The 12,765-nt window shown below is 51.2% G+C and overlaps 1 protein-coding gene across 2 annotated transcripts in view; it reads right to left on the bottom strand.

Moving 5' to 3' along the window:
• The window catches only part of NFATC2 (nuclear factor of activated T cells 2), a 140,232-nt gene extending 129,995 nt beyond the window's left edge, over nucleotides 1-10,237 (bottom strand). For both annotated transcript variants that reach the window (XM_070419758.1, XM_070419759.1), the window contains exon 1: nucleotides 10,031-10,237. In XM_070419758.1, the coding sequence (XP_070275859.1) occupies nucleotides 10,031-10,160 (130 nt within the window). In that variant the 5' untranslated portion in view covers nucleotides 10,161-10,237. The remainder of the gene's footprint in view (nucleotides 1-10,030) is intronic.
• Between the last annotated feature and the right edge of the window lie 2,528 nt (nucleotides 10,238-12,765).

The following is a 12,765-nucleotide window of genomic DNA, read 5'->3' as shown; positions in this document are numbered from 1 at the left end:
CTTTATAGTCACTTCTCTGCGCCCTCATGTAGCGCCCCCCCTTCCGCAGGCATGCCCCAGCAGGTTTGTTTTCATAAGGACCTTTATAAATCCTGGGCTCTGCGGGCACTTTCTTCCCTTCAGAAAGCTCACCCAGGCCTGGCTCCACGAACATGACATGTGAAGGGCTGGCTTTCAGAAACGCATCTTGGTGACGAAGACAGGCCCCGCTGAGCAAACGCTTTCCCCAAACCTCAGATTAGGACGCGGGAAGGGTCCCAAATGCTAATTCGGGAAAAGCAATTTCTCTGCTCCGCTTGTAGCTTACAGTCTGCTTTTGATACATTTCTTTTGCAGGGGACAATACAAGCATTAAAAGTCTCAGGCAAGGGAGACAAAAGAAAATAAACAAATGGGACTACATCAAACAGAAAACTTCTTGCACAGCAAAGGAAAGCATCAACAAAACAAAAAGACAACCCACCAAATGGAAGAACATATTCGCCAGTGATACATCTGATAAGGGGCTACTATCCAAAATTTATAGAGAACTTATAAAACTCAACACCCATAAAACCAAACAACCCAATTAAACAACGGCAGAGCACCTGAATAGACACTTCTCCAAACAGGACCTACAAATGGCCAATAGACATATAAAAAGATGCTCAACATCACTAATCACCAGAGAGGTGCCATTTAAAACCACAATGAGGCATGTGAGGTGATGCCTCACACCTGTCAGAATGGCTACCATCAATAAATCCACAAATGACAAGTGCTGGCCAGGATGTGGAGAAAGGGGAACCCTCGTGCACTGCTGGTGGGAATGCAGACTGGCGCAGCCACTGTGGAGAGCCGCGTGGAGTTACCTCAAAAAACTAAAAATGGAACTGCCTTATGACCCAGCGATTCCACTTCTGTGAATATATCCAAAGAAACCCGAAACACTAATTCAAGAGAATATATGCACCCCTGTGTTCACTGCAGCATTACTCACAATAGCCAAGATTTGGAAGGAGCCCAAGTGCCCATCTATAATAATAAAAGTGTAATATGCTAATTAGACCGGACAGCTGAACGACCTTCTGGACGACCTTCCGGATGAAGTCGGGGCTGTGAGGGCCGAGCCCCTTGCACGAATTTCGTGCATCAGGCCTCTAATCAGTAGATGAGTGGGTAAAAGAACTGTGGTACATTTACACAATGAAATACTATTTTGCCATAAAATGAAGAAAATCTTACCCTTTGCGACAGCATGGTAGACCTGGAGGGCATTATGCTAAGTGAAAGAAGCCAGTCAGAGAAAGACAAGTACCATGTGATCTCACTTATATGTGGAATTTAATGAACAAAATAAATAAACAAAATAGAAACAAATTCATAGATACAGAGAACAGACTGACAGCTGTCAGGGGAGGCTGGGTGAAAAAGGTGAAGGGATTAAGAAGAAAAGAACAAAACAAAACTCATAGACACAGACAACAGTATGGTGATTACCAGAAGGAAAGGGGGGTGGGGGAGCTAGCAGAGGGTTAAGGGGGGATACATGGTGATGGAAGGAGACTTGACTTGGTGGTGAACACACAATATAATATACAGATGATGTATGAGAGAACTTTACATCTGAAACCTATATAATTTTATTAATTAATGTCACCCCAGTAAATTCAATAAAAATTTTAAAAATTAAAAGTCCAAGGCACCGGACTTTAGATCTAAATACCAGTTTATAGGAAATGCAAGGGTCAGAGGAGCATGTTAAGAGACACCACAGAGATGCCACTGGCAAAATCCAGACTGTGGTCAACTGCGCAAGAAAAAAACCTTTTTCTTCAACAAATAAAGGGCAAGAAAACAGACTGATGGGGGGCTTTTATAGCATAAAAGAGCCGGAATGACCATGTCAACCAAATACAATGTGAGGGTTTTGTTTGGATCTCGGTTCAAACAAGCTAACCATTAAAAAGATACTTGTGCCCTGGCCAGGTGGCTCGGTTGGCTGGAGCATCGGCCTGCACACCACAATGTTTCCGGTTCAATTCCTGGTCAGGGCACATACCTAGGTTGTGGGTTTGACCCCCGGTTGGGGCCCATACGAGAGGCAACTGATTGATGTTTCTTTCTCTCTCTCCTTTTCTTAAAAAAAAAAAAAAAATTTTAATAAAAACATATCCTCAAGTGGGGATTTTTTTTAAAAAAGATACTTGTGAGCAGGGAATTTGAACCCTGGACATTTGAAACTAAGTAACTGTTCTTTTTCAGGTTTGCTAGTGCTATTTGATTTTTCTCATTATCTTTGAGAGCTACATACTAATGTATTCATTAGAAAATACGATGCCATCTGGAATCTGATGTAGAGTTACTGGGGCGAGGGGCATGGAGAAGATCGCCCTCGTGCTGGCAGCTGCTGAAACATGGGAGATAATTATCCCGTTATGTCTTCTTTTCCCTGTTTTGGAAGAAGCTCATGCTGACAGTTCAGGGGAGTCAGAGACGGCTCCTCTTACTTTGGGGGCACCTGTCGGGCTGTGCTCCAGGTGGGGAAGCAGACGCAGCCCTGACCCATCCCGGGAAGAGCCCCAGGGTGGAGTCTCACCTTCTTCCCTGAGCTCAATTTGGGAGCAATCAGCAAAAAAGCAAACCTGCCAGCAGCCTGGGGAAGCGGGTTTGGCCCGAGCTCTGAGGAACCTGGCTGCTTCCTGTGCTGGGGCGGGAGGCAGGAGGAAGTCCCTCTGTGGGGGAAGCCGCAGGCATCCATCACGCTCGCTGCCTCTCCAGGCTGCTCAGGGGCCTTGGGGACCGGCAGGACACCTGGGGAGGCCCCGCCTTCCTGAGAGGCAGCACCGCACTGGGCACCTCCCAGTCCTGGAGTCTGGACAACCCAGAAGCCTCTGCAGCCAGCAAGCTCTGGGGCCGAGGCAGGGCCACGTGAGGGTTTCAAGTCAGAACTCAATGTGCCGCGTGCGGAAGTGAGATAACCCGCTGTAGCACCGACCAGCACGCAGCCGATGGCTCCTCTGCAGTGACAGCCAGCCTCTTCCTTCTGGACCATTTCCTCCTAAGGCTCAGGATTCATCAAAGGCTGCGGCAAAGACTCTCTCTCCTCCTCCTCCGAGGAGTCAGTGCCCCGGGGAAGTCAGGAGACCTCCAAGTTCCTCAGCGCCCCCCACGGCCAGCATCTACCCAGCCCAGCCGCTGGCACTTCAATCACATCGCCTCCTAGAAACTCCCATCAGCCCCAGTGAGCGCTGCCATCCCCATCCCCATTTCACAGATGAGAAAACAGCCCGGAGAATCGAAATCACGTGCCCGTAGGTGTACATCCCGCTAGGAAGGAGCTGTACAGCTTTTCGCCCACCTACTTAGCAATTAGTTATTGCAAGCTTGGTAAGGTTGGGGACTTCTGCTTGGCCAAGGTCATGCAGATAGAAGGCAACTAAGTCAGAATTGCCAGCCAGAACTTTCCTATTTCAGATGGGGTGTTCTGACTCTCCCAGCCAATGGCCTCCAGAGTTGGGGTAACATGTGGGATCCCCAGTTGGGGCCCAAATTTTTTTTGCTGCATTTTTTTAAAAGATTTTTTTATTGATTTTTAGAAAGAGAGGAATGGAGAAGGAGAGAGAAACACTGATGTGATGTGAGATATCTATGGGCTGTCTCCTGCACACCCTCCACCCCGGGCACGTGCCCTAACCAGGAATCGAACTGGCAGCCCATTGGTGCTAGAGACAGCGCCCAACCAACTGAGCCACACCGGCCCTAGCTTTGCCCCGTGTTTTATAATGAGTATAGTCCCATCAGAAGAGCAGCAAACATACAACTGATAAGTATGTAAACATCAAATGTAAAGGGTGAACGCACCCCAGTCTTCTGTCTTTGGGCTCCATCAAAGCTGGAGTCGGTGACTTCTGGCTGAGCTGCAGTGCGGACAGCAGGGACTCGGGACCCCAACAGCCTGGGTTCGGGGCCTGGTCTGACACCACTGCACGGCTCTCAGCCAAGTTCACAGACCCCCCGTGACTCCATTGATCTGGGCCCGGCTGGAAGATTCGAATGTGCGGCCGGGGCTGAGAGCCACTCACCACCAATACTGCATTTTTCAAACTTATTCAACCCCATCACCTCAAAGGCCCAGGGAGCCTTGGGAACCAACCCAAATAACACTGCTTTAAGGTGTAAGGGCCTCCATTCCCCCATCAAAGTTCAAGGCCACCTTAGGAACAGGGGGCTTTTCATCTGGACACGAGGATGCACATGTTCAATAGTGAAGAATGCTCAAGGCAACCTTCTCCCCATTCCCTCTGCCTCCCTGACATCCTGGGCCTCCCTGCCCCTTCCCGGCGGCACCTGGAGACACTATTTATACACGCAGGCTTAGGAAGGCCTGTCCTTAACTTGACTCATACGACGTCTCTGAATGTCACGTCAGGGAACCTGCTTGCTTAGCGTAGAACTCTATTTTTAGTAAGCACACACACACACACAGGAAAAAAAAACCCATGATACTATATCCCAGCACCTCATTTGTCCCTATTTGTTTACCAGGCTGTGTCTCGCAGAGGCCCAGGCAGGGCAGGACCACATCCAATTTGTCTCTATACCCCCCACAGGGCCTAGCACCAAACAAGCATTCGGGGAGTGTTTGCTGAGAGAATAAGGTTTTAATTGTCCCCTGTGAGTGGGTTGAGAACAGGTGTTCCTGAGTTGAAATGCAGGCGACACTAGGGAATGGGCTATGGCAAGGACTGTGACTCTCCCTGAAAATGGTATACACGGCAGTAAGCCCCGGTCAGTGTTGCTCAGTGGTTAGAGCATCGGCCCGTGCACCAAAGGGTCTTGGGTTCGATTCCTGGTCAAGGGGACGTACCTGGGTTGCAGGTTCAATCCCCAGCCCCCATCGGGGTGAGTGAGGGAGGCAACCAATCAATGTGTCTCTCTCACATCGATGTTTCTCTCTCTCTCCCTCCCCACCCCTTCCTCCCTTCCTTTCTCTCTAAAAATCAATGGAAAAAATATCCTCGGTGAGGATGAACAACAACACCCAAATAAAAAGGCACTGGCGGGCAGAGCAGACTGGGACCGGCGGGGGGGGGGGGGGGGGGTAATATGTGCCGTGTGCTCCGACAGTGTGTATGCATATAGGACCTGTGGCTTTTATCGGCTTGTTAAAGGGCTGTGGCCCAGAGAGTTTAAGGATCACCAGAATAGACTTTACGAGCAACGACCAGGAGTCTGTTGTCCTTTCCGAAAGGGCAAAGTCGGAGACAGGTGCATTCGCTTAGCAGGAATCGAAGCCGGGATGTACCGGGTGCACCGAGGCAGACCAGCAATGAGCACTCCCACCATGTCAGGCCCAGAGGAGGGCTGGGCCCTCTGGAGGCGACTAGGGATTCCCAGCACCCACCCATCTCTCCCGATGTGTTATGGTGGGAGAAGTAAGAATTCATTGAACTCACAAGCACACACAAGGAATCAAACTTCTGCTCTGACAGCCAAACACACCTCTCCCTTCTAAGGTTAGGTCAGGAGCCCTGGTCAGGGCTCCCACAGCCCTGTCTCCATTCATTCTGTTAACGATGAACTTTGCTACCTCCCTCAGTAGAAAAAAATAAGAATCTAGATGGCAAGCCTCTAGGCCAGTGATGGTGAACCTATGACACGCGTGTCAGAGGTGACACACGAACTCATTTCTTTGGTTGATTTTTCTTTGCTAAATGGCATTTAAATATATAGAATAAATATCAAAAATATAAGTCTTTGTTTTACTATGGTTGCAAATATCAAAAAATTTCTATATGTGACACGGCACCAGAGTTAAGTTAGGGTTTTTCAAAATGCTGACACGCCGAGCTCAAAAGGTTCACCATCACTGCTCTAGGCAAATAAACTTGAAAATCTAGATAGATGAAAAGGATCATTCCTTTGAAAGATACAGTTTACCAAAACTGACTCCAGTAGAAATAGACAGTGTAGACCAGCGGTTCTCAACCTATGGGTCACGACCCCTTTGGGGGTCAAATGACCCTTTTACAGGGGTCGCCTAAGTACATCCTGCATATCACGTATTTACATTACGATTCATAACAGTAGCAAAATTACAGTTATGAACTAGCAACGAAAATAATTTTATGGTTGGGGGTCACCACAACATGAGGAACTGTATTAAAGGGTCACGGCATTAGGAAGGTTGAGAACCACTGGAGTAGACGGACTACTTCCCACAGAGACAAGAGAGAAAATGGTCATGGAATCACCCCACAAAAAGACACTAGGTCCAGATGGCTTCCCAAGGGAATTCTATCACAACTTTAGAAACTGAGTAATCTCAACAATACATTGTTACTGAGCACAGAAACCAAAAGATGCTTATACCTAATAGCACACAAAAAAAGGACATTACAGCTGAAACTGGTTTGGCTCAGTGGATAGAGTGTCGGCCTGCGGACTGAAAGGTCCCAGGTTCGATTCCGGTCAAGGGCATGTACCTGGGTTGCAGGCACATCCCTGGTGGGGGGTGTGCAGGAGGCAGCTGATTGATGTTTCTCTCTCATCGATGTTTCTAACTCTCTATCTCTCTACCTTCCTCTCTGTAAAAAATCAATAAAAATATTTTTTTTTTTAAAAAAAAAAAGGACATTACAGACAAGTATGACTCATGAATACTGCTGAAAGAAGTCTTAAATGTTGTCAAACCAATGCAGGTCCCACCACCATAAGAAAGTAATACATAGTAACCAAGTAAATATTTCCATATAAGTCAACATATTGATAGATCTAAGAAGAATAAAATCATATTTTCTATAGATGCTAAAAAGTTTGTGATGTAATTCAACTCCCATTCCTAAACACAACTCTCAAGAAAATAGGAATGGATGGATACTTCCTTGACACAATTAAATGGATACACCTCAGTCCTGAAGCCAACACTAGAGACACCCCTGCTGGGGTTAGAAACAAGGACGGATGCCCAGCATTTCTCTGACTATGAGCTTGCTACTGAAGATATCAGACAATGCCATTGGACAAGAGGAAACAATCAGAGGCTGTAGCTCAGGGAGGGCAGGGGCCAGGTCTTATTCTTATTATATCCCCAGGATGTCACTCAGTAGTTAGTTGGATGAGTAAATGAATACTGGCTCACATCAAGAGTTTAACAAAATGCGAGTAGCCAATCACACTGTTGATTGTTTTAAATGGACAAACAACCTTATGAGGTAAGTATTATGACTTCAGCCATTTGACTGATGGGCAGAGGTCCAGAGACGTTAAATGACTTGCCCCAGATCGCTGTCGGTAAACGTCTTGCATTCCAGCCTTGCCATGGTGCAGGGCCCCTTCCAAACTGTGTGACATGTGTGTCCCATCCAGTGAGGGAACAAGGCCCCTCCAGAATGTTGGCTCTGGAGCAGGACGCCAGGTTCATATTTCAGTTCTGCTGTTCACCTGACATGCTGAGAAGATTCCTTCCCATCTCTGTGCCTTAGTGTCCTCCTCTGTAAATGAGGGTGACAATTGTGCCCACCTGCTGGGGTTGGAGGAGTTACTACAGGAGCTAATAAACAGCGGCTACACGCTCAGCTTCCATAAAATGAGCCCAACGCCCCCAAATTCCCTAGTACTTCACCAATTTCTGATGCCTGTCCCACCAGCAGTCCTTCTCCTTCCTTGGTTCTTGCCAAGCTCATACCCAGAGTGAAGGATGACACCTCACATGCATCCCCATCATACTGTCACCTGGGACAAAGCTCAATAGCAAGAGAAGAGCCAGTGTTGGCCCGTGAAGAGTGCCACCGTGCAGACGCAGGGAGAGGGGACCCCTGTTCACATCTGGGTGAACCAGAGCCTGACCCACATCTGGATCAGCTCACGTCAGCCTCTCCAGGTTCCCTTCTAGCCATGACGTTTCTGTGCTGCCTACTTCCAGGCAAGGCGTCCCTCTTTTACAGACTCCAGAGCACAACCCCTCATCCTTTAAGTCGGTGGCACATAGTAACTTCTTTCCAAAGAGCACATGATGGAAAAGAGTAACTTGACAGTGGAGAACCCAGAGAGATGCTACCTCGGCCGGGTGACCGAGGTCAGCATCAACAGCGATAAATCATGTTGATACCTAGTGAGGATGTGACAGAAATGGTCACCCCCTCTACGGTCTTCCTCCCCAAAACTCATAGCCGCTGCCTAACCATGAGAAGGACATGAGAAAGACCCTAATTGTGGGACATTCTGCAATACACCTAATCAGTGCTCCTCAGAATTGTCCAGCTCTGAGAAACAAGGACAGTCTAACCTGAATAGAGGATGGACTTTAGGTCATAATATTTGTCATCACTGGTTCATTCATGATAGCAATACTCATACATACTAATGTAAACTATTAATACTGTATGCTGGGTATATGGGAACTCTGGCTCATCTTTACAATTTTTCTGTAAAAATAAAACTGTTCCCAAAAAATAAAGTTTATTTTTTTTAAAAAAACACAGATTTCGGGGCTTCACTGTGGTCATTTGGACACCCATCTGGCAGCCACCAAGTCCCACTGCCAAGAAAAACTATAAAAAGCACCTCCCATTAGATTTGGCTTGGAAACTATTTCCCCGGAAATCACCCCCCTGCCAAAAAAAAAAAAAAAGTTAGCTGATTGTGAATCTGGGAGGGGTGTATTAGTTCCCTGCAAAACATGACTTTAATCTTAACGAACAGAAAGACCACTGATGCTAGAGGGATCATTTGCAGATTCTTAATCGTATCTTTTCAAAGCAAAGGATGGGCTCCAGATTGCAACTCAAGAAGACTGGTCTCTCTTGCCGGCTAATTATTTCCATCTCCAGCCAAAATACAGGATAATTACTAATTACCGTCTTTGCTTGGGGACCCCTGAGGTCGAAGCAAGCCCCTCACCTAAGGTGGCCAGTGAAGACACATGGAAGGGAAGGGAAAACTTCTCATTCACCTGCCTAACAAGCATCTGGGGGCAGGGGGGCGGGGGCGGGGGGGCGGGGGGGAGCAAGTTCCACCCTCCACCCCCCACCCCCACAGTCCAGGTTCTTGAAAAGGCCGCCTACACAAACCAGCCAGCACAACCCTGCCTGACTCTGCAAACAGCAACACCCCCCCCTCCCACCCCCGCATCTGGAAGTCACCAGCAAGCCTGCCCCTAAGGCTTCAACAAGTATTGGCTGGGCTGGGCTGTCAAAATCAGGAAGCCTGGTTAGATTTTTTGTTTTTTTCCAAGACAACCTGCTAACCAGAAAAATACAGTGAGGTTGGGTGTGCGGCCTCCTCCTCCTCCTGATGAAGGCTCCTGTTAAGCATGCGAAGTGACAGCCCAGCCAGGGCCGCCCAGCCCCAGCAGCAGAGGCACTTGGAGGCAGACTGACAGGTGCTGCCCCACCCCCGCCCCCTCCCAGCCCCCACATCCATTGTGACGGTGGGGTGCTGATGGCTTGAACAAGCACCCACTGATCCCTGGGGTGACTGGCAAAGGCAGCAGCACCACCCAGGGAGGAAATGGGCCGGCCTCCTGACGGCAAAGTCAAACCACACTCGAGCATTAGACACAGACAGCCTCTTCCTTAGTTTCAACACCAAGTCCCCAACAAACCCTTTCAGCCTCGGGTGCCTGCAGGGGAGGGGATCCGCTTTCACCTGCCTGATCCTGAGGTTCAGCAGCCACCTCCTTGGGCACCCGCCCCCTCCCACTACCTCCATTCTCTGCTTCCTCCCCTCCTCCCTCCAAAGGCAACACAATCGCTAGACTACCGGGCAGCAGGCAAGAGGCCAGCTGCGCCCCCCTGCCACCTTCTGCCGCCCCTCCCACAAGGAGGCCACGGGAATTGGAAACTGACACCCTATGGGGCAAAGTGAGCCGACAGCCCCCTCAGGGTGGCAGCAGTCCCTGGCCTCGTGCCCCCCCTCTCCCCTCCTTGGGGAGAGGCACCCCTCACCGAGCTCCCAGAAGATTGACATCTGGAGCAGGGGGGCCCTCGCCCACGCCCCAGGCCAAGCCCCCACTGGGGGGCCAGGCCCGGGGGGAGCCTCCACCGACCTTCGAGGGGGTTCAGATAGTCATAGTTGAAGAGGATGGAGAAGTCCAGCTCGTCCTGGGGGCTGCCCCCCGGCTCGGGGCCCAGGGCGTCCCCCCCGTCGGGGTCCGGCTGCGGTTCTGGGGCTTGCATGGCGCGCGAGGCGGCGGGCGGGAGGGCTGCGGGCCGGGGCGAGGGCGGCCGGCTTTCTCCCGGGCCCTGGCCGGAGTGCCAGGTGCAGGAAGCGGGCGGAGCGGCGGGCGGAGCGGCGGGGTCACTGTCCTCGCGGGAGGGACGCCGGGTCGGGGATGGCGCGCCGGGCTCAGCGGGTCTGGACGCGCCGGGAGCCCAGCAGCGCAGCGGCGCGAGCTTCCTGCTCGAGAAGCACCTGTTGCAGCCCCGGGAGGGGGAGGCGGGGACAGGGCGGCCGGGCCGGCGGGGGCGGGGCGCCACCCAGGCCGGGGGAGGGAGGGAGGGAGGGAGAGGCGGGCGGCGGGGCTGGCCGGCGCCCTAGGAAGGAGGCCACCCGCCCGCCCTGGCCCCGAGCTCAGGCACGCGCTGAGGCCCCTGCCATCCACCCTCCCGGCGGGTGAGCGCTGCTGGCCCTGTGCGACCCAGGATCCCGGGCAGAAAGCTGCTGCCACTAAGTTTTGCCCTATGTGACCAGCGGATCCCGGGCTTTCCCGCTTTTCTTCTTGGAGGGGCAGATCTGTGACTCCTTGTGCCTCTGTGCGCCCACAGCGTGGAGTGCTGTCCACCTAGCGTTGTCACCTGCATGCCCCTAACTCCGTGTTCCGGGGCCTGGGAAAGAATCAGATACTCCGAGCACAAGCCCCACCTAGACCTCCTGGCCACTTATCGCACCCAGGTGCCAGGCACCCAGCATGAAGGGGACCTGGCCCTGGAGAAGCTCTGGTCCTGGTGGGGGGAGAGCCACAAAGGAGATAAGCAGGGAACAAAGACGGTCCCCTGTGAGGCACCAGGAGAGACCTCACCAGGGCTGTGGGGTAATGACTGGGGCTGGGAGGATCAGTCATTTCTGTGGCCACCGAGGGCCTCTCTGGGAAGGTGACACTGGGGCAAACCTGGTTGATGGGTAGAGCCGGGGGAAGAGTGTTCAGCAGTGGAAACCCCCCAAAAAGCAACCGCCAAAGGAGCTGGGGTGTTGCAGGCTGAGCACGGAGGGCAGGGCAGCTGGGGGGGGGGGGGGGGGGGGCCGCGGGTAGCAATACACCTGAATGCTTGCTCAGAACAGATGGGCAGGCCCCTCACTGGAGCTCCTGATTCCAGGAGTCTTGAGAGGAGGCTCAGGGGTGTGTGTTTGTAAGCAAGCATCCCAGGTGAACGTTAGGGACAGGGACACTGGGGGAGCACGACCTCAAAGCCCAGAACCATCCCCAGACCCAGCCCCCAGGGGTGCTTAACTCAGGCTCCACATTAGACTCACCTGGAGCGCTGTTCACACCAGAGACCAGTTATGAGCAGAATGTTTGAGGGTGGGGCCTGGGCCTCCGGGTTTTGTAAAAGCTCCCCAGAGCCTTCCAATGTGTGGCCAGGGGTGAGAACCCCCCGGTTTAAACTCAAACTCCACTCCAGGGGCCTGGGCCTGGCTCGGGACTCACCAATTTTCGGAGTCTTGGGAAGTACTTTCTGACCCAGAATATAAAGAAATCCCTGATTTGTTTCCTAACCACAAGCACAGCTCTCCTGGGAGTATCCAACAAGCATCTAGGAGGGGCTGATAAATGTAGGTGGGGGAGAGGAGATGACGCAGGCTAGGACACCGATAGAAGTATCTAGAACAGTGGTTCTCAACCTTCCTAATGCCTCGACCCTTTAATACAGTTCCTCATGTTGTGGTGACCCCCAACCATAAAATATTTTTTGTTGCTATTTCATAACTGTAATTTTGCTACTGTTATGAATGGTAATGTAAATATCTGATATGCAGGATGTATTTTCATTGTTACAAATTCAACAAAATTAAAGCATAGTGATTAATCACAAAAACAATATGTAATTTTATATGTGTTTTCCGATGGTCTTAGGAGACCCCTGTGAAAGGGTCATTCGACCCCCAAAGGGGTCGCGACCCACAGGTTGAGAACCGCTGGTATAGAAGAAGGTGGATGCTCTGGGCCCTAATGACAGCACCCGAAGTCCGGACCCCAAAATTTGGTCAGAGATAAACCAGGAACAAGCCTGCCTTGTGCTGTAGACCAGGAGGAAGCCTGGTGTCGCCCTCACGAGTCCCTTCTCATCTCCCCACCCCTAGTGGGTAAATGCCTCCACTCTCCTGGCCCCGGGTGGGTTCTGCCTACCCAGAAGCCCATTCCCCCTTCTCCCGATAACAGCATTCCAGGGTGTCCTTTGGGAAGCTGCTGGGTTCTACCTAAATACAAATATCTGAGGAGTACCGCCCCCGCCCCCCAGCCCCAATGCAGGTGGCCCTGAGTCCTGAGACCCCTTCCAGTCGGTCCCTTCCCCCTACTGGTATAAAGCTCATTTTTACCTACAGCCTGAACTTTGCCCCTGAAATTTGGGCTCACACATTGCACTGTCCACCCAACATCTCCATTTGGGTATCTAATAGGTGTCTCAGAGTGGACGTGTCCCACCGAACACGATTATCTTCTGAACCTTCTCCCATGTTCCCAGCTCAGATATCGCCAGAGAGTTCAGCCAGTTCTTCGACCAAACACCAAGGAGTAACCCTGGCTCCCTCTCCTCTTTTCACCCACGTGCAAACCCTCAGCAA

This window comes from Myotis yumanensis, unplaced genomic scaffold (genome assembly GCF_028538775.1).
Source record: "Myotis yumanensis isolate MYYU_CA2020_CCGP unplaced genomic scaffold, mMyoYum1.0.hap1 SCAF_7, whole genome shotgun sequence".
In the NCBI taxonomy this organism is placed as follows: Eukaryota; Metazoa; Chordata; class Mammalia; order Chiroptera; family Vespertilionidae; genus Myotis; species Myotis yumanensis.
Note: the sequence above shows the minus strand (reverse complement) of the source record. Positions and strands in the feature narration are given on the sequence as shown.